The sequence below is a fragment of the Ictalurus furcatus genome, chromosome 2 (genome assembly GCF_023375685.1).
Source record: "Ictalurus furcatus strain D&B chromosome 2, Billie_1.0, whole genome shotgun sequence".
NCBI lineage: Eukaryota > Metazoa > Chordata > Actinopteri > Siluriformes > Ictaluridae > Ictalurus > Ictalurus furcatus.
Genome location: NC_071256.1, coordinates 1,476,114 through 1,498,320, shown reverse-complemented (window position 1 = coordinate 1,498,320; position 22,207 = coordinate 1,476,114). Strand labels below are relative to the sequence as shown.

The 22,207-nt window shown below is 46.2% G+C and overlaps 2 protein-coding genes across 4 annotated transcripts in view; one reads left to right on the top strand and one right to left on the bottom strand.

The window, feature by feature from the left end:
- Positions 1 to 4,792, top strand: part of med23 (mediator complex subunit 23) — a 28,513-nt gene extending 23,721 nt beyond the window's left edge. Inside the window, exons 26-29 of the mRNA XM_053642087.1 lie at positions 65 to 279; positions 1,228 to 1,348; positions 1,823 to 1,954; positions 3,439 to 4,792. Coding sequence (XP_053498062.1) covers positions 65 to 279; positions 1,228 to 1,348; positions 1,823 to 1,954; positions 3,439 to 3,630 — 660 coding nt within the window. The 3' untranslated portion in view covers positions 3,631 to 4,792. The remainder of the gene's footprint in view (positions 1 to 64; positions 280 to 1,227; positions 1,349 to 1,822; positions 1,955 to 3,438) is intronic.
- Positions 4,793 to 15,977: 11,185 nt separating this feature from the next.
- Positions 15,978 to 22,207, bottom strand: part of LOC128618549 (A-kinase anchor protein 7) — a 25,493-nt gene continuing 19,263 nt past the window's right edge. Inside the window, exons 9-10 of one of the 3 annotated variants that reach the window (XM_053642202.1) lie at positions 17,908 to 17,943; positions 15,978 to 17,243 (exon numbers count right to left, since the gene is read on the bottom strand). In XM_053642202.1, coding sequence (XP_053498177.1) covers positions 17,092 to 17,243; positions 17,908 to 17,943 — 188 coding nt within the window. In that variant the 3' untranslated portion in view covers positions 15,978 to 17,091. The remainder of the gene's footprint in view (positions 17,244 to 17,907; positions 17,944 to 22,207) is intronic. The other 2 variants (XM_053642220.1, XM_053642210.1) reach the window with 2 other exon arrangements.

Here is a 22,207-nt window from a genome sequence, read left to right as displayed (position 1 = left end):
TTTACAGTTTTACAGTTTAACACGGTCAGTTTTAGTTGATAACGTGCCTCTCACTATGCCGCAGGAGCCGTACTGGATCGTACTACACGACCGCATTGTTAGCGTGATTGGCAGCCCTGCGCTAACCTCGGACGCAGAGTGGGTTGGTTATCCCTTCCAGCTGCTGGACTTCACGGCGTGCCACCAGTCGTATTCGGAGATGTACTGCAGCTACGTGCTAGCGTTAGCACACGCCGTGTGGCACCACTCCAGCATCGGCCAGCTTTCTCTCATTCCCAAGTAAGTTCCAAAAGAGCTCTCTGGAAAGGAGATAAGAAATGATAGCAAGCACTTAACTGATCTCTAGCACATTTAGGATTTTCCTTGCTTCAACAGATTCCATGCGTCGAGCTCTTCAGTGTCATTTCCACCGACCTTTATACTGACTTATGTTTTGCTTTGTTTAGACTGTGTGTGTGTGTGTGTGTGTGTGGGAAAAGAGGGGGAAAGACGCTGCTCTTATGGAAGTGTTATTCTCACTTTTGTTTTATGATTCGTCTGCCAGACCTGTCCAAATATGACTCTAATATCCAGTCTGCTGACCTCCACTGTCACCAGTGATGTGTGTGTGCGAGCGAGAGAGAGAGAGAGAGACAAAGGTCATCAGACACAGCAGACACACTCCAATGGCTTTGTTAAGGCATATATTTTTTTGGAATTCACGCACACACACACACACAAATTTGAAGTCCTTGAAGAGTTCCAGCTTTTTGTTTAACCTTCAGTTGAAAGTTCTTTCTCTGTCTCACTCGCTCTCTCTCTCTCACACACACACACACACACACGCGCGCACTCAATATGCCAATATGTCTTGCAATATATTAAGAAACACTGGAGCACCTGCGATATGCCACATTTGCATATTTCAGCCTCATTTCCATATTGTGGGCTCATTTGCATATTGCATGACCTCAGCATTGCAAAGGTCAGTGTTGCGGTATCGATTAGCGCATATATATTGCGCAGCTGTCCTGTGGTTGTACAGTTTCTGCTGCGTTAGCCGGCTAGGATCTACAAGCTGTATCGTAAGAAATGAGCGTCTCAGTGTGTAACAGTTACCCATAAACCCCCTCTCTGCATCTGCAAAGAACTACCATTTAATATAGAAATATAGCAGTTAAGTCACAGCTGCCAGCTGACCTGTGGTTGACTGTATGATGGTGAGACTCTGCGCTTGTGACGTTGCAGGTTTCTGTCGGAGGTCCTGAAGCCTCTGGTGAAAACCGAATATCAGCTGCTCTATATCTATCACCTGGTCGGACCTTTCCTCCAGCGCTTCCAGCAGGAGAGGACACGCTGCATGCTCGAGGTTGAAATGCATTCACTCTGTAAACACGCTTTCTTGGTTTTCCGGTCAACTTTGATCGAGCTCGTGTCCGTGGCTTGTTTTCTGTTACGTAAGCAAAGATCAGCTCACCACACTGTGTATATATGAGCTACGTTCATAAGCTCGGTCTTACTCTACTCATACACCTTTCAAGCGTCTCGCTTGTTTACTCTCATCCGGCATCTGCCGTTACTATTAAACAGGAATTTGTTTTCCCCTTCACGTTTTTTCTCACTGCATACACACATGCATTTGGAGGTTTTCCTCACAACCCATCTTGAGCACACAGTTCTATTTATATATACAGCTTCCGCTCCAGTTCCTCAGACATCTGACATCAGCTGTAACGCATTATTACACATACACACCTGCTCCAGCTACACACCCAAGCTCACGCATGTACACTCCGATCAGTGTCTGTTACATAACCTCACACATGCCTGTATGCATCCTCAGATTGGGGTAGCGTTCTATGAGATGCTGCAGGCTGTGGATCACCACAGCAACCACCTGGCGTACATGGACCCCATCTGTGACTTCCTGTACCACATCAAGTACATGTTCACAGGAGACAGCGTCAAAGACCAGGTACACACACAGATGTCCAGTGTCAGTACCATCCCTCTATCTGTTCCCCAATGACCTTTATCGTCCCTCTATCTGTTCCCCAGTGATCTTTATCATCCCTCTATCTGTTCCCCAATGACCTTTACCATCCCTCTATCATCCCCCATCTGTTCCACAATGACCTTTACCATCCCTCTATCATCCCCCATCTGTTCCCCAATGACCTTTACCATCCCTCTATCATCCCCCATCTGTTCCCCAATGACCTTTACCATCCCTCTATCTGTTCCCCAGTGATCTTTATCATCCCTCTATCTGTTCCCCAATCACCTTTATCGTCCCTCTATCTGTTCCCCAATGACCTTTATCGTCCCTCTATCTGTTCCCCAATGACCTTTATCGTCCCTCTATCTGTTCCCCAATGACCTTTACCGTCCCTCTATCTGTTCCCCAATGACCTTTATCGTCCCTCTATCTGTTCCCCGATGACCTTTATCGTCCCTCTATCTGTTCCCCGATGACCTTTATCGTCCCTCTATCTGTTCCCCGATGACCTTTATCGTCCCTCTATCTGTTCCCCGATGACCTTTATCGTCCCTCTATCTGTTCCCCGATGACCTTTATCGTCCCTCTATCTGTTCCCCGATGACCTTCACCGTCCCTCTATCTGTTCCCCGATGACCTTCATCGTCCCTCTATCTGTTCCCCGATGACCTTTATCGTCCCTCTATCTGTTCCCCGATGACCTTTATCGTCCCTCTATCTGTTCCCCGATGACCTTTATCGTCCCTCTATCTGTTCCCCGATGACCTTCACCGTCCCTCTATCTGTTCCCCGATGACCTTCACCGTCCCTCTATCTGTTCCCCGATGACCTTCATCGTCCCTCTACCTGTTCCCCGATGACCTTTATCGTCCCTCTACCTGTTCCCCGATGACCTTTATCGTCCCTCTACCTGTTCCCCGATGACCTTTATCGTCCCTCTACCTGTTCCCCGATGACCTTTATCGTCCCTCTATCTGTTCCCCGATGACCTTTATCGTCCCTCTATCTGTTCCCCGATGACCTTTATCGTCCCTCTACCTGTTCCCCGATGACCTTTATCGTCCCTCTACCTGTTCCCCGATGACCTTTATCGTCCCTCTACCTGTTCCCCGATGACCTTTATCGTCCCTCTACCTGTTCCCCGATGACCTTTATCGTCCCTCTACCTGTTCCCCGATGACCTTTATCGTCCCTCTACCTGTTCCCCGATGACCTTTACCGTCCCTCTATCTGTTCCCCAATGACCTCCTACCATCCCTCTACCTTCTACCATCCTTCCTATCCTTTTTTCCCAAATTTCCACCTCCCGTTCCTTAATTTGGTCCCCAGTGATCCCATCATCCATCTCTCCATTTTGACCATTGCTTCTGAACATCATCAAATTTACTTTTCCTCAACCCCGCTTGTCAGGACTTCATAGATCTAAGGGTTTTTTTCCCAAACTCCCACCCTTTTCTCAGGTTGAGAAGATCATCTGCACGTTGAGGCCAGCCATGAAGCTTCGCCTCCGTTTCATCACACACACCAGCAAGATGGAGCCTGCCGCGGCCGTCGCCACGGCGACGTCTGCTTCCCAGCCCACCACGGTGTCCTCCCCTGCCCCTCAAACTGGAACCGGACCTTCTAGTATCCCTCTCTCAGTTCCCCAGTGATCCTCTACCATCCATTTAATCTGTTCCACAATCCCCAAACCATCCCCCAATATCCCCGTCATCCATCTGTAATTTTACCACTGACCTTCAGTCGTCCTTCTCTTTATTCCTTTTTTTCTTTTCCTCCCAGACCTGATAGCATTTCACGTTGGATCATTATGAAGAAAAATTTTGGTTGTTTAAAAGGCCACACCCCCAAGTATTGACCCAAGTAGCGGTCAATACACGCCCATATTAGACAAAATACAAGCGACCTTTGACTTGTCGCTCGCTAACCAGCTCTTCGAGGTCGGCAGGCGCGTTTTCTTTATGGTTTATTTCCCCTTTGTCTTCATTCTTCTCTTCCCCAGTAATCTTGCAATTAGTTCCTGTTTGACTTCCTACCATTTCTCCATGTCTATCCAATAACCCCAACATCTCCACCTTCTACTGCCCCGTGACCCCTCAAATGGTCACCTGACCATGTCCTGGTCAGCAATGACTCGATCATTTCCAGCACTCGGCGAAAGATCTCGTAGATTCATGCGTGTATAAAAAAGACCTGAAGAAAAGAAGGAGGAAGCTGTGATCTGGCTGAAAAATTGGGATCCACTTCACGAGCATTCTTAGCTCTATTTAAAAGCCAAGGGAGTGGAATTAGTGCCACAGACGCCAGATCGAACCCAAGCTGCCAGCGGAATACGAGTTTCCACTTCCCAAGCAAACTGAACACGTTCTTCAACTAAAGCTTGATGGGAAATCCTGGATGAAAGACTCTTGGAAACGTTGCCAGATTGTTTTGTGTGGTGGGATTATCCGATTATCCTGGCTGCGAAGCGACGTTAAACTCGCGTACTTCCCCCAGGACGGTCGCTAATAACAACGAAGTAAGTTAGGACACGTTATATAGCATAATGCTAATGCTTACATGTGATTTGCTTCATTATTCGTCAGGATCTAAGAATATAACGTGAAATAAACCTGTGCATGGACTAAAGCGTAAATAACGTGTTCGCCATCGACGGACATTTCTAAACATGATGCTGAATTTTTTTTGTGTGTGTGTGTGTTTGGTCATTTTTTTAAAAAAGAAAAAAGTATTTGAGATTTGTACACAGGATGACCGTAGAGTATTTTCTTGTCTTTGATTTCAAAATAAATTTGAAAAGCGTGTTTTGCAGGACGAACTGAGTGCTGTGGAGTAAGCTGGTTTCAGAGCGTCCGCGTCAGGGTCGATGTTGGCCCGAACCGCTGGATCAATGCTGGTTTCCAATTCGATCCGCATGACGGATTTTATTCCAATGTGACCTAGAATACAAGTTGTCAGAAAAGCCAAAGGCGCCGTCACGCTTGTAGCGCATCCTGCAGAGTTGCTAAGAAAAAGCTTGTACTTGTAACGAATAACAAGAGTTTTCCGTTTTTTTCTTCTTTTTTTTTTTTTTTTTTGCCATCCATTGGTGAGTCCAAGAATCTGAACCGAACTCCCTCCAGTCCATTCCACAGATGAAACCGTCCCAACTCTCCTGGGACACTTATCCCAGATTCAACCATCCTTGTTGGTATTTTCATGCAAAAACACAGTTCCTCAGCACCAGGTTCATATCTTAACAATATGGCTGCTTAAAGTAGTGGGCGTCCCCCCCTCCCGTCTCCCCCTCCCTCCACAACATACAAGGAGCGAGGAACCTTTTAGGAACCATTTCTGTGCATACCTATACATCACCTCTCATACATCCTTAAGACATTCCTGTAACACTGAAGAGAAGCCCACTGTATTCCTGTAGCTCTAAAACAGTTCAGGTTAAAACCCCTGTCTCCGATACCGGCTCTTGATAATGTCATCGTCGTGAGCGGACCGCACCGCACCGGACCGGACCGGACCGGACCAGAGGCTCGGCTGCTGAACGTGTGCTGAGAAAATTCGCGGTGTCCGGAGCGGACCGCTGTGCGAGCACAGCTTGCTGCAAATCCTCTGATGGCCTGCTCTCGTACTGTGTAATTCTCACCGTCAATAGAAGCGACGCTGACATTTCTCTCTGACCCGAGAGCCGGAAGGAGGGATGATTAACTCCCAGCCACGTAGTCTCCGTGCTCCGACTGTGTTCCGTCAGGAAACCCGAGTATCACCGCCAACCTGACAGGTTTCATCTCCGAGAACACATGATAATGACCAGAGTTCACTACTGAGTCATCCCTGACCGTTTGTGGCCTCTTTCCTGTTCTAGAAAGAGAAAATGACCGGAAATGGAAAGAAAGAAAGAAAGAGGAAAAGGCCGGAAACAGAGGGAAGGAATGAAGGAAAGAAAGAAAGAGAAGCTTTCGTTTGTTTACGCCACATGCACTTTATATTTGAAAGAATGATGAGAAAAGAAGGAAGGAAGTGAAGGAGAGCTAGAGAACCTTTTTGGGTTTAGGCCACGCCCACTCCAGCTGCATCTGCGGATGCAGGTGGGGGTGTGTGGAGCACTGAGATGGTGGAGATGCTGGCGTTGTGTTAATAGACCCCACACGGGCAGTTGATGTTCACGGCTTGTTGGCTGATTATATTTCACTGGTTCTGCATGAAGACTCGCTCAGAGCCCAAGTGCAGACGTTCTGTCAATCAAACCCCCTCCATCTCTCTCTAAAGACCGAGTGCACCTCCGATCACCACTCCACTCCGCACGCACCAGTTCTGGTGGCTCTTTCCGGGCTGTAAGCATGGCGGCTCTCCCAGGAAGCGGCTGAGGAACGTTCAGTACGATTCGTTCTTTCTTTCGTCCTGCAGATGAACAGGTGGCACTTTCACTGAAAGAGAAAATCATGCACGAAGGGAAGGATAAAAAAAAAATCCGAGCTTCCAGCCGAGACGTTGGAGTCGAAACAGCAGCGGCTTTACGCAGCGCCCCTTCGTTTAAAGTCTAGTTTACGCTTTGTCCTTTTAGCGTCGCTCCGTAAAAATCCGTCACGCGTAAAACCTTTAAACGGGTTCGAATAGCAGCAGCAGCTCGACAACGCTTCAAATGCGAACAGAGCAATGTGTAACGCTCAAGATGATGTAACGCGGCTGCATTACGTTCGTCCCGCCCCCTTTAGTCAAACGACCCAATCAGCTTTTAAGGCTAAGGCGTTGCCAGAAATCTGTAGGTTTTGGATGAGGTTGACCCTGACGTATGCACAGATATAAGACGCTTTGTCTCGTTAGTTACGGAGAAAAGCACACGCGTCGTGGGCGTCTGAATTTTATTTCCCGTTATTTCAGCCAGAAAATGTGCGACTAATTTCCAGAGTAAATACCATGGGCACGATGGCTGCACCTGCAGTTATAGAAAATACAGTGTGTGTGTGTGTGTGTGTGTGTGTGTGTGTGTGTGTGTGTGTGTGTGATTTTTAAAATGAGGGTTTGGTTGACTGACGGGAATTAATGCAAAAACCTTCCAGTGGAATTATTCCCCTACACAATGAAATCTCCATCATTCACCTGTGTACAGGTATTATTATCCTCCCACTAGCTCTGTGTGTGTGTGTGTGTGTGTGTGTGTGTGTGTGTGTGTGTTGTGGGGGGGAGATTAGCATTCCTTATCAGAAAATAACTCTTCTTTCATGGAACACATCGGCTAGCCCCAACCTCAGATACCTCAAAATGTTACCATGGTTACTCGACTGACCGCCAGACCGACGGCTTAGAGAAGAGATTTTTCAGTCTGCATAAATGTGTGTGTGTGTTTTTGTGTCCCCACAAGGACAGGAACGTCTGACAGTGTTTTGTGGGGACATTTTCCTGGTCCTCAAATTGAAAATGTATTTGTTTTTTGTTTTCTTGGTTGTTTGTTTATTTATTTACGAAACCTAAGCGGTAAGAACAAGATTTCCTTCCTCCTTCTTCAGATAGCAGTGCGTAATCTGGGCTTTGATCAGAAAGTTTCCCCGAGTGCTGCGTTTCGACGTCGCTATCCGAAGAACAGAATCACGGCGCTGTTTGTTTGTTTATTTTAAAGAAACAGTAAAAGTAAACGGTTTTGCCGAAGTTCATCACGCTAGACGTCAGTCGGCCGAGACGAGATCGACGTGGTTACGTAGCTGTATACGGGTTTATGTTAACGCGCTCGTTTTGCTACGTTATGGTTTCTATAGCAACACTTCATTCACAGCGGTGTCCTCGTTAATAATAAACAGTTGTTGTTGTTTTTTAAACTCATTTATAAGCTGAAGTTTTCGTAACTGAAGGAGGCGTTTATGGAAGGAGTCTCCAGCGTCAGTACGTGATTCAGTATTAAATGTTGATCTTCATCTGCAGGAGCAGTGAGGACGGGACGGTCAGGGTAAGGTCCTACATTAACTGGATGAGATGGGTTAAGATGTCTCTCTCACACACACTCTCGGCGTCTGTCCGCTCCACACGTACAGCGTGACTCGTTACAGTGATGGGAAGGAGATGTTAATCCGAGTCGCGGATTACTCACCGAGACGCTGCAGGATCAGGGACGGATTAAACCCGAGCCGTAACGATGTTCTACAGAGCGAGTTACGTTTATACGTTTATACGTTTATACGACCGAGCGGTTGAGGGTTACGGGCCCGGGCCCGGCGGTGGCAGGTTGGTGGTGCTGAGCTACAGCTGACTCTTTATTGGGGTTTAGAGTGGTTTAGCGCTGTTCCTTACCCGTCACAAGGTTCTGGAGGAGTTCTGCACTTTAAGATTTGATATGTTGGTGTGTTTTAGTCTCAGCTGTCAGGGGGTTCCTTTAACCGTACGTTCTTCTGGAACGGTTCCGCTCGCAGCCGCTGGGTTCCTCGTGGGTTCCTCGTGTCGGTTTCAGCTGAGGGTTTGCTTCTGTTCAGTGTTTTGACCCGCAGTGTGAGTTCATAGTGTTGCACTTTCTCTCTGATTACGTTATGAATAGAATTTTGAAAGTATTTTTTTCCTTCTGGTTGTGGTTGAGGCTTTTTTTTTGTTTGTTTGTTTTTGGACATTGTTCTTAGTTCTGTTTTGATTTGCAATCAACGTCAACATTTTTCATTTTCGGTTTGCCTCCCCTTTGATTTATTTCTATCTTTCTTTTTCTTTCTTGGAAGTCAGCCATGAGTGGGGAAAAAAGCTTTAAAAGATAAATGAAAAACTCTCTCTCTCTCTCCTCTTTCTCCCCCCCCCCCCTCTCTCTCTCTCCTCTTTCTCTCTCTCCCCCCTCTCTCTCTCTCCCCACCTCCATCATTTCAGTCTGAATGAAAAAAAAGCACCACTTTCTTTTCTCTGCTCCATTTTTTTTCCCATTCAGACTGTGTCTCCATGGCAACAGGGAGCATCAAAGAGACAGAGCGTGTGTGAGGTATCTCCTGCCTTGCAGTGGGTCCATGTTAAACACACACACACTTGAAACTGAGTGTATTACTCTGCAAGGCCTCTTCTGCAAACCCGAGGTGACAGGATAAAACGTCTGTCATTATAATAATGTGTGTGCGTGCGTGTGCGTGTGTGTGTGGGGAGAGTGTCTGTATCGATATTATCTGTGTAGCTGCTGTAAGGTGCAAAAACGAAAACGAGAGGAAACGAAAACGAGAGGAAAAATCCACAGAGGTCCCAGGATTAGCGGTTTAGCCGCCACTTGACGCTCCGGGAGAACTCCAGCGCCCTGTGAGAGTTCTGATGAAGTGATGGTTCCTCTTCGTTTCTTTTCTCCATCAGGCGTGTTAATTGTTCCTCCGTGTTCTGATGATTGGCAACGCATGATAATCAGACATCAAGGACTCTTGAACGCACAATTGAGTAATCAGTGTGTGTGTGTGTGTGTGTGTGTGTGTGTGTGTGTGTGTGAGAGAGAGAGAGAGAGAGCTTGAGCATCGCTGCAGTGGTGTTGGACTGTATTGATGTATTTTGAAGTGATGGTGAGAAGTAAGGAACCACGCACTTTGGGGTGTGCGGTTAAAGGAAACTCATCAGTGACAGGGTGGTGTGATGTGATGGCGGTGACTGTACTTCCTGTAAACAGCTCGCCAACATGTACAGTGTTTCTTTATTATCGAGCCACACGGTGACTTTTTATCCTTTTATAGTTACGTTTAACGTTGTGGGACGGCTATTAACAATCGTTCCTTCCCCAGCCTCCTCTCTCTCTCTCTCCCTCTACCTCTCTCTCTCTCTCTCTCTCCCTCTCTCTCTCTCTCTCTTTTACACGCTGCTCGTCACACTCCAGCTCCTCTGTCCTGAAGGTGTTTGATGTTACAGTTTTACCTCTGACACTGGAGACTCCTTCCATACATGTTAAATAAATGATGATAGATATAAATACGTTTATGTGGAGTGTCCACCGTATCAGTCCCTGTGAATGAGCTGTTACTATAGCAACGATAACGTATTAGAACGAGAGCATTAATATAAACCTGTGATTTTAATAGAAAATTTATCAGCACCTTCTGACTTCCGATCAGAATCCAGATGTGTGTGTGTGTGTGTGTGTGTGTGTGTGTGTGTGTGTGTGCGCGCACACATTTCCTTCTTGTTTCTGGCTTGTGTTTGCTCTGGGCATGTACCGTCTCTAATCAGAATCAGATAAAGAGCTTAGACTCCTCTCAGTCTGCAGGGGATTGCATTAGGGGCTTCTGTTTAGGCTACACACACACACACACACACACACACACACACACACACACACACACACACACACACAGGAAGCTCCTCTTAGGCCTGTATCCGCAGCTCTGTTTCCATCCTGCTGGCCGAAGTTTATGTGATTATGATGGTGGTAGTGAACGTAATTATGATGGTGATGATGAAGATAATGATGAAGGTGGTGGTGATGATCACTCTACCACTCCATCTCTCCTCTCTCCACCTCTCCACTCTCCATCTCTCCACTCTCCATCCTCCATCTCTCCACTCTCCATCACTCCACTCTCCATCACTCCATCTCTCCACTCTCCATCTCTCCATCCTCCATCACTCCTCTCTCCATCCTCCATCACTCCACTCTCCATCACTCCACTCTCCATCACTCCACTCTCCATCACTCCACTCTCCATCACTCCACTCTCCACTCTCCATCACTCCATCTCTCCACTCTCCATCACTCCACTCTCCATCACTCCACTCTCCATCACTCCATCTCTCCACTCTCCATCTCTCCATCCTCCATCACTCCTCTCTCCATCCTCCATCACTCCACTCTCCATCACTCCACTCTCCATCACTCCACTCTCCATCACTCCACTCTCCATCACTCCATCTCTCCACTCTCCATCTCTCCATCCTCCATCACTCCTCTCTCCACTCTCCATCACTCCACTCTCCATCACTCCACTCTCCATCACTCCACTCTCCATCACTCCATCTCTCCACTCTCCATCTCTCCATCCTCCATCACTCCTCTCTCCATCCTCCATCACTCTCTCTCCATCACTCCATCTCTCCACTCTCCACTCTCAATCACTCCACTCTCCATCACTCCACTCTCCATCACTCCATCTCTCCACTCTCCATCTCTCCATCCTCCATCACTCTCCATCACTCCATCTCTCCACTCTCCATCACTCCATCTCTCCATCCTCCATCACTCCTCTCTCCATCCTCCATCACTCTCTCCATCACTCCATCTCTCCACTCTCCATCCTCCATCTCTCCACTCTCCATCCCCCATTACTCCATCTCTCCACTCTCCATCACTCCTCTCTCCATCACGCAATCTCTCCATCTCTCTACTCTCCATCTCTCCATCACGCCACTCTCCACCCTCCATCACTCCACCCTCCATCACTCTACCCTCCATCTCTCCAACACTCCACTCTCCATCCCCCATCACTCCACCCCATCACTCCACTCTCCATCCCTCCATCTCTCTACTCTCCATTGCACTCATTCCTCGCACTCACTTTGCTCATGAATAAATTCCATTCACAAAAGGCCCTCTGCTGTAATTGCCTGGTTGGAGGTTGTCATGGAGATGGGCCCAGGTAGTGCTGGACCAATTTGAGAGAAATGAGTGGGAACACTCTCTCACACACACACACACACAAACATCATCTCACTCTCACATCTCTAGAAAACGTTCTCTTGTTGTACAAGAGAACAGACGTTTAGCGAACAGATTTCCTCTAGCACCGAGCATGCTGGCTGAGTGACACCACGTGTCCCCTCACGTACGCAGCGGCGTTAACCACGTGCACATTACCGTGGATGCTGTTCTCTCTCGGGTCGATCATTAAACCGTCATTAAACCATTAGAGTGTTGTTCTGGTTCCTAATGGGTTTAACGTTCTTCTGATGGTCTGTAATGGCAGTTTAATGGCAGCTGATGGCATGTCTAATCCTAGACTGTCGTCTGATCATCGTCATCTACCCGTGAAGGCTGTCCTGGGATCTGTTCTGAGATTGGGCGGCATTTTATAGTAACCAGAAAATCCCTAATGGCCACCATTAAGCTCGTTTACATCACATGATGGAAACCATTAGAGATGTTTTGTCAACAGCATGAGCTGATGTGTCTGTTGGGTATTTCCCTGCTTTGAGTGACGATAACGCTTTAGGACAATTAGGATATTAATTGAAATTTAAAAACGACAGGTTTTTATTTATCGCCATGCGTAAAATAAATAAATAAAAACCCAGGAGGAGTTATTATGGGATGGCGAATGAGAAGTGCAATAAAAATGAGCTGGGTAAAACATAATTAGAACTACTGAAAATTTTCATTTTGCTGCCTGTAGCGCTACTGATGAGGTGTGTGTGTGTGTGTGAGAGAGAGAGTGTGTGTGTGTGTGTGTGTGTGTGTGTGTGTGTGTGTGTGTTTGTGTGTGTGTGAGAGAGAACCTCATTGTTAGCAGACTGCTCACACAGCAGGGCAGAAAGCAAATCACTTGGCTGTCTGCCTTAAAGGGAAAAGATGAGCGATGAGACTGTGTGTGTGTGTGCGCGAGACAGACATCAGACACACAGAAATCAGACGTGACACTGTGATGGAAACACCACCGCTCCATTACACACACACACAGCTAATGGGCCCTGACCGAACGCTCTGAGAAGCGGCTGTCGGAGACGGAGCCGTTTGTCGAGGCGGAGTATAAACAGCATTAATTCAGACAACGATGCCAACTTTTTAAAGGTCAGATACACGCAAAGCACAGAAATCTACAGAGATTGGACTTGAACGAGTTAGATTTATGTTGAGCGATGTTCTTCAGAGTTTCTGTAACACGTCTTGGTGAAAGGCAAGTTAGCCGTCTTTAGCGAACAGATCTAATCTAGCACCGAGTGTGAGGGTGCCAATATTTACGGTTTAGTCGGAGGGCAAAGGACACAGGGTGATTTTATCTAGCTGAACTTTGACTTGGGAATTCATGAACCTCGATCTTAAGAGCCTTTAGGAAAAAAGTGGGCGTGGCTAGGGTAATTTGGTTGATAAGAATATTAATAATAATAATGGAGGAACTGCTTATTATTCAGTGTTGATGAATTCTTCGTAGAACACAGTACTACCGCCACCGTGCTTCAGTGATGACCGGCGCTGTCGGGTTTCCGCTAAACGTGTCGCTTCGTACGAAGTCCGTAAAGGTGTTTTTTTTGAGAATCTTTTTCTATGTGGCGGAGTGAGATGAGATGAATCAGACTTCATTTTCATATTCATGCATATTCATACAAATTTCCAACATGGGTAACGGCATAGAAAAACCAAAAACAAAGATTGAATGATTTGAGTTTATAGTTTATTTCTCCGAGTGAAACATCGTCCTGATCTCAGACGGGTTCGTTTCCTCGTCTGGTCTGGAGGAGTTTCTCCTGCAAACTGAACCTCAGAAAAGCTTTCACACTCCAGCTGGAGACACAGTTCCCCTTTAGCTGTGTGTGTGTGTGTGTGTGTGTGTGTGTGTGTGTGTGTGTGTGTGTGTGTGTGTGTCTGTCTGTCTGTCTGTCTGTCTGTCTGTCTGTCTGTCTGTCTGTCTGTCTGTCTGTCTGTCTGTCTGTCCGTCCGTCCCCCCCCCCCCGGTTTTTTTTCTCTTTCTGTAGTTCAGACTGGAATCTTACTTCAATCATCTGCCATCGACAAAAGGATCAGCAGCTGGATGATTATCTCTGTGAGGAATGTAGGAAAGATAAACAGAAGCGCTCTCTCTGTTTCTCTCTGTCTTTCTCTCTCTGTTTCTCTCTCTTTCTCTGTCTGTTTCTCTCTCTCTGTTTGTCTTTCTCTCTGTCTCTGTTTCTCTCTTTCTTTCTCTCTGTTTCTCTGTCTGTTTCTCTCTCTGTCTTTGTTTCTCTCTCTTTCTCTGTTTGTTTCTCTCTTTCTCTGTTTGTCTCTCTCTCTTTCTCTGTTTGTCTCTCTCTCTGTCTTTTTCTGTTTTTCTCTCTGTCTCTGTTTCTCTCTCTTTCTCTCTCTGTTTCTCTCTCTCTCTCTGTGTGTTTCTCTCTGTCTCTCAGTCTCTCTCTCTTTCTGTTTCTCTCTGTCATTCTGTCTGTGTCTGTCTCTCCGTGTTGTCAGTTTCAGAGTGCTGTATTGGTGTGATGTACGTGTGTAAACTGTAGCGGTGCGGCTACAGCTCTGACGCTGCGAGTGTTTCTGTCTCGGTGTAATTAGGGGGTAACGAAGGCATACGGCTGTCGCTCGCTGCTGTCTCACGCTGTGAGAATCCGGTTATTGGATTTGCCTCAGGACATTTATAGAAACAGTGCTCTCTGTGTGTGTGTGTGTGTGTGTGTGTGTGTGTGTGTCTCGTCATTAGAGATCTGAGATCCACCGAATACACGCTTCTCTCTCGCGTTGCCGAGTGCAGTTCAGTTCACTACCTACATCGAAGCGGAGTTCCTCTAACGTCACGTCCTGACGCGTTTTTATTCCTCTTACACCACAGCGACGTTACCATTTTCCCAAACGACAGGTCGTACCTTTCATCCGCTCACACTTACACGTAATCTTACAGAACGCTCGAGAAACGAGTTCGACTGTCAGACAAAGCGCTGACGCTGGAGACTCCTTCCGTCAACATCACATGAACGTCTCCTCAGAGATCGACGACACTCGTTCAAGTTTCTTCGATCCGTCGATGCAGCGAGTCCCCGTGAACGAGCTGTCGCTATAGAAACCATAACGAGAGCGTTAATATAAACCTGTGCTACTCTCAGAGCTGCCGTTATAGAAAACTAATCAACACCTGACCAATCAGGAGAGAGAACTCGAGAGAGAACATCGCTGACGAAAGGGAAAAGGTGAGGAGGAAAATCGACAAGCAATAATTAATTAACGAGTATTAACGCCACAATGTTTTATCTAAACGTTGGGGTTCTACCTTGCCTGGAACCTTCTCCGATAAAGAAACCTTGTTTAGGGTTCTGTCCGTAATGTTTCCCGACGTTTTTCAGGAAACGTTCCAGTAAAATCCGGTCCCGTTAACCACGCGAGGTCAGTCTGAGACAGCGTGGCCGTAAAACAGTCGCGTGTTTCAATCCTCCGACCCTGAACCGCAGATCTCGGCTCTGCCCTAATCCTCAGAGTGAACCCTGACCTCTGACGCGTTTTCTACGTGCCGGGATGACTCGCCCATGTTCCAGCGATACTCCGTCTCTATCCCACGTTCCTCTAGCACAGCAGATAAGACACGAGATTTACTACCTCAGAGCCGTGTGTGAGCACGACCGCTTCTGCTTTAGCTCTCGTGTCACATGCTCAAGGTTAAGGTCGTCTCTGTTCTCCTTCCTGTGGGCTGCTGAAACTGTTTTACGCTCTAACCGTGTCCTGGGGGAGGGAACGCGAGCATTAAAGCTTTAAAAACGACGTCAAACGTTAACGCGTGACATGTTGGACATTAAGGGACGTGAAGTGTGGCTTGTACGAATGCGGATTAAGCTTAAATCTGGATTAAATCAAGGTTTATCTAATAACTCTGTCACATTAAACATTTAAACCGTCACTGAAATGAATCCTGGATTTAATTTCACAGTAAACCTGGATTAATCATCACGTTGCTGCTCCATCACATCGCGTTTCACTTAGGGATTACGTTTAAACGTGCGATGGAGGAAGGTCCGAATGATCGAAAACGGCGGATTGGAGAAAATGAGAGAGTTCCTCCGCAGAAGAACAAGGAACCTTCATTGAAATCCATCTCCCTGCATAACAGCAGAGTGTGTGTGTGTGTGTGTAAAATAGTAGTGATTAGTATAGTAATTTTAGTAAACAAACACACACTAATAAGTAAGAGAACTACCGTAACTGCACACGTAGCAGGACCGCCACGAACAAACTACCTCGAAATCCGAGTGCGTTCTACTGGGTTTAGGAAACGGCTCGTCTTACGGTCCAGGAGACACAGTGTCCATCATTCTCCAGCGGCGGAGCTCCGTGTAGGAGGCGTTCGGATCCGGACAGAACACAGAACAGAACAGAACAGAACACACCAAGACACATTAGAAAAGACCAAAAAAAATCTTTATTAACACGTCTTTAAGAGACAGTCGACTCAGCAGTGGAGTCGGTTAAAAATGAAAGTGATTCAGTGAACAAAGGAAGGCGCGAGTGAAGGAAGGAAGCGGAGGGGCGGAGACGTCTCGGTTAATCCATAACGTTTGGAGAACAACAGGAACCGCGGTCGAGCGTAAAGACGGTCAGTAATTAAGGATCAGGTGAACACGTGTGCAGCATTTCATATTAAAATAAAATAAAATAAACTTCTGTTCTGTGATTAAAGGCCAGCAGAACAAAAACTCAATCTCTGGATCAAATTCCTTAAGCTTTTATAACTCTTTTTTTTTTTTTTTTTTTAAACATTTCATTTTGTTCAGGAAAAGAAAAGAAATGTAGACGTTCAGCTCGAGCGAGTCGGCTTTCCTTAAAAAAAATATTCATTATCCTTAAAATTCGTCTGTGTGCACGAGGGATTATGTGACTGTGTGTGTGGGTGTGTGTTTAGGTTGCTGGTGGTTGTTGTGTGTGTGTCCCGGTCACACTCAGTTCTCGTGCGATTCGTGCTCGTACTTCTGCTCGTCCTAACAGTGTCTTAAACTCCCTCGCTCTCCTGTAAACACTCTCTCTGTCTGCGTCCAGCATCCTCCTGACCCACTGCGCGTCACACACACGGCCTAAAGGGTGCACAAACATATAAACAAGGCTTGTTATGCTTTAAAAGAAAAAAAAAGTAAACACACACGCGAACGAAATACGCTTCACACTGGAGCGCATGAGAAATCATCATCATCATCATGATCGTATACTCCCACACAGGAACCTAATCACACGTCCGTGTTCCTGTCGAGGTCCAGAGGTGCAGTTCGGTATCGCCGTGGTCTCGGATCAGAACAGTTTTTATCGTGTCTCAGTTTTCCCAGAAAAAAAACAAACATTTTATCGACAAAAAAAAAAAAAGAACTGCATAGAAGATTCCGGCAGGTCGGGTTCGTCTACACAGAGTCACCGATTCCGTCATTCTTCCGCACAAATCCGTCCGTCGTGAAGGAGGCGTGGAGGAGAAGCCGTGAGCCGGGGCTCCACCCAGGCGGATGAGAGTCTGAGATCAGTGGTCGCGCTGTCATTTGGGCGGAGCCTCGTCTTTAGGGGCGGAGCCGTTCTGCTGCGTTTCCTCCATGTACTGCTGCACCGCGCGCGACACGGCGTCCTCCACCAGCCTCTTACTCAGACTTAGCAGCTCATCGTCGTCGAGCTCTGGGCCACGTTTACCACCTACCAACACACACACACACACACACACACGCGGCCGTCACTAACACAAAACGAGCGCAACGATTGCTTATCACACAGAAAGAAGCAATACTCGGGGTCCAAGCATCCGGGGGAACGTGGTGAATACTCGACGTTTGTATTTCTCACGTGACTAGTGATCTAGACATTTCTTAACTCTACATCTAAATATCCTGACTACGCACGCACACGATAACCAGATATATACGACGTGTACAAAATGACATCATCAGATAACCGCAGAAATCCGATTTCTATGCAGTTCAGTTATCTGACCATGACGATGGGAGAACTCCGAGCTATGTAAATGAAGTAGTGTTACAGGTCAGTGCTAGAGTTCTAATGTTCTTCAAATACACAATCTGTGGAATTACTCTCTCCTGTGACTAGTTTTTCTAGAGGTTGGAAGAATAAACGTGTAATAAATAAATCTATAATAAATTTTATTGCTAATAAATATTCTGAACCTGGATCTAGAACATTAGTACACGCATGTGGAGAAACTGAGACTGAAACTTTGTCTTTTTTCTGTATCAGGACGTTCTCAAGGCCTCCAAGAACGTGGACTCGAGGAGGAGGGTGTGTGTGTGTGTGTGTGTGTGTGTGTGTTTAGAGAAAGACAGAGCTTTGGCAAAGAGTCACGTACTTGTCCGTGAGGTGCGCCGCGCGCTCTGCAAAAGATCTGCAAGACAAACAGAACCTGTTTAACATCCTGAGCCCAGGTTCTCACCCCGGATCAGAACTCTCACCTCAATCACGTCACGTCACGGCTTCAGAGTGAAGTTTATTAAGAGATCAGCAGTAAGGCGTTGGTTTACGCAACTCGTAACGACGTTTTGCGGCAGCAAACAGAACGAGTCTAAAGTTCACGCGACTCGCTGAAGTGTTTGTACACCGTCAGAATGTACTCTGGACAGGTTCATTACTTCTGTTATCTTGAAAAAGTTTCGAAGTTCAGCTCATTTAGCATTTCACTTTAATCTACTGTCCCGTTAGCGCCACATTTAGCATTTCACTTTAATCTACTGTCCCGTTAGCGCCAATTCAAATAAGCTCCGCCCTTTTTAGTAGCTTGTTACGTAATTACGGCGTAATCGGTTCGTGTTCACGTAGCGGATTCACGCCTTACTGCTCCGATCTGTTCGTAAACTTATTCCACCGCGCGCTCATTCTGATTCTGATCGTTTATTCATTCACTGATTTTTCTTTCTCTCAGGTTGATTTGAAAATCATTGGCAACGTGACACGCTTCCGATTACGCAGCGTGCACCGAAAGTCCAGAACAGCTGGCAGCACGCCTTCGAGACGTGAAGGAGTATAGTGATGTGAAAAATAAAGTCTAGATGAAGAAAAGAATAACAAACAAACCCTCGCTGTACAAATCAACACCCGGTGTGGAACGCTCTTCCGTCGCCTCGTTGTTACTGTAGACTTCGGTTTGCGTCGGCGGTGGACATGAATACGGCTCGCAGCGTGTGTTAAACACCTCCGCAACGCAATTATACAACACACAGATCAAAATGAACAAGTTTTGTAAAAGATGGCCGTCATAACGAACTCCATGTCGAAAGTATAAAGTCGGTTATGGATGCCGCTGAGAAGATACGATGCTTCCGTATCTCTGGGATAGAACCTGGAGCCCAAGGCGGGGGACACCCTGGACGGGGTTCCAACCCATCACAGTACGAACAATTTAGAAATGCCAATCAGCCTACAACGCATGTCTTTGGACTGATTGAGGAAACCGGAGTACCCAGAGAAAACCCCCAAAGCACAGGGGGAACATGCAAACTCCACGTCCAGGTTGGAATCTAAACCCTCCGACCCCTGACCCCGGAGCTGCGAGGCAAACATACTAACCCCTAAGCCACCGCGCCCCAAATTCAACACCGAACAAACTCGCTGCCTCCCGCAATCATTTTCAGTATGCTAGTTATCGTTAAATACTAATTTACACCCACGCTTCAGGACACGACGACGTCCTTCAACTGCACCAGCCGCCCTGTTGTTGCTTCACAGGTAGCACTTAGATTATATAACTTTATGAGCACCGTAAACACTGAACAATCAAACCCTCTCTCTCTCTCTCTCTCTCTGACTAATCCGTGAGAACCCACTGAGGTTAGTGAGAATATGCCGAATCTGAGTCACGGGTCGTCGACGGTTTTACACTTCAAACCATTGTTCAATTGAAATTTGTAAAGATCGTATGTCTATGAAAATAAATATACGCTTTATATATATATATATATATATATATATATATATGTATATTTAAACAATGCTGAAAAGAGAAAAATAAAAAGATCTGCATTTTTTACCCCAGAAAGTCTCTGCATACTTCCAGATTAACTAAACATGCCTCTCAAATTCAAAAACATTTACGTATATTTGAAAGTAGCTGAAGTAAAAAAAACACAACGAGAGTTTTTTTGGTGAATTTTGCTGCGGGTTTTTTCAAAATTTGCGCAGCAACTTCCGGAGTTTATCGTGCGTTTATTGTTGTTTTGCGGAAAACTACTCAACCGTGCGAAATAGTTCCTCGCTCTTTCGCAGTGATGTCTGTTGGTAAACGAGACGTTTTCGCTGTACACGTGTTCGACGCACGTGAATCCGAGGGGGATTTTTCTGAACGCCCGAGCCTGTGGTCATTTTGTAAAAAGCGAACACCACGGAGTTTGCTCGATTTTGCGTTCGTTTCTGCGATGGGGAAATCCCGGAGAGACCGAAACCCACCGACATGTTCGCTCTAACATTTTACAGTCCAAACATTATAGGTTTTATCTGATAGAAATGATTCAAACTGAGAATTTAGATCGTCTCTTGTATAAATCAAGACAAAGAGTGGAGTAATTCAGTGTAGAATGCAGTGGATCTCAGAGTGTGGACGTTGTCCGTGTAAGGGTTAAAGAAGTCATGTTAGTTTGGTGATCTGGTCTGATGAGCTGCTTTCAGCAAAATAACTGAAATAAATGCATGTGATTGGCTGCAACAGAGGACCTGCGATGAAGTTACGGAAAAAAACTCCAAAAACTATAGTCTCTGAATTACAGCCAGACATTTTTACAATTTAAACCTTTGGACTTTTTGTGTTCTTTATTGCTGCTTGTTGAACTGTTAAAGCTACTCTGTTCAGTTTTAACTATAGTGTGTAATATATATATATATATATATATATATATATATATATATATATATATATATATATATATATATATATATATCACCTTTCTTTATTATACTTGATGAAATGTGTGATTGTGGACTCAAAAGGTACAACAACAAGGTAACGATGTCAATCCCCAGTGAGAGTAAAGTACATGTTTGCACTTTAAAACCACCATTTTCTTTCTCTAAGAGCCAGCGCTTGGCAATTACCTGAGTGGTGCTTCATTTAACTTTACAGCAGGTTAACGGTCAGGAACATGACTGTCGTAACTACAACATTTCAACAGTCAGGGAAGGAGGAGAAATACGTCTGCTTTTGTTTCAGCAACCCGGAATGGTCTGAAGAGTAAGTCAGATATTCTGGAAGTTGGGGATGTAAGAAGTCATCTTGTAGTAGCCAGTCCTTTATAGGCAGGGCAGGGCAGGTTTATTTATACCGTGCACTTCATACACAAAGGTAATTCAAAGTGCATGAGGAGGAGATTACAAACAATGTGGCAGGATAAAATGGGAAAATGGGCAGAATTTACTCTGGTCAGTTATATACTCGAGTCTCTTCCAGCACCCTGACTGAGACACAGTTCAGAAGAATAAATAGGAAATGAAAAACATGGGGGGGGTTAAAGTTAAACTCGTCTAACTTTAGTGCCACTAACATGGGCAGAGTGAGCTCCTTGATGTGGTTAACATTACTGGTTTGGAGGAAAAGAGTGCTGCTGAAGGCAGGAGGAGTCAATTTGGGATTATGGTTGGGTCATAAAGCAGTGTTCACTTCATTTCAGCGGTCGGAACCATAACTCGAACATTTCAGCGGTCGGGACCGTAACTCGAACATTTCAGCACTCGGGACCGTAACTCGAACATTTCAGCGGTCGGAACCGTAACTCGAACATTTCAGCGGTCGGGACCGTAACTCGAACATTTCAGCGGTCGGGACCGTAACTCGAACATTTCAGCACTCGGGACCGTAACTCGAACATTTCAGCACTCGGGACCGTAACTCGAACATTTCAGCACTCGGGACCGTAACTCGAACATTTCAGCGGTCGGGACCGTAACTCGAACATTTCAGCACTCGGGACCGTAACTCGAACATTTCAGCGGTCGGGACCGTAACTCGAACATTTCAGCACTCGGGACCGTAACTCGAACATTTCAGCACTCGGGACCGTAACTCGAACATTTCAGCACTCGGGACCGTAACTCGAACATTTCAGCACTCGGGACCGTAACTCGAACATTTCAGCACTCGGGACCGTAACTCGAACATTTCAGCGGTCGGGACCGTAACTCGAACATTTCAGCACTCGGGACCGTAACTCGAACATTTCAGCGGTCGGGACCGTAACTCGAACATTTCAGCGGTCGGGACCGTAACTCGAACATTTCAGCGGTCGGGACCGTAACTCGAACATTTCAGCGGTCGGGACCGTAACTCGAACATTTCAGCGGTCGGGACCGTAACTCGAACATTTCAGCACTCGGGACCGTAACTCGAACATTTCAGCACTCGGGACCGTAACTCGAACATTTCAGCGGTCGGGACCGTAACTCGAACATTTCAGCGGTCGGGACCGTAACTCGAACATTTCAGCGGTCGGGACCGTAACTCGAACATTTCAGCGGTCGGGACCGTAACTCGAACATTTCAGCGGTCGGGACCGTAACTCGAACATTTCAGCAGTCAGAGCAATAATTTAAACATTTTGTCAGTTAACTGTAACTCATCAGCTGAGGGTGTAGAGTAAATGCTTTAACAGACTGCTCTGTAATTCAAA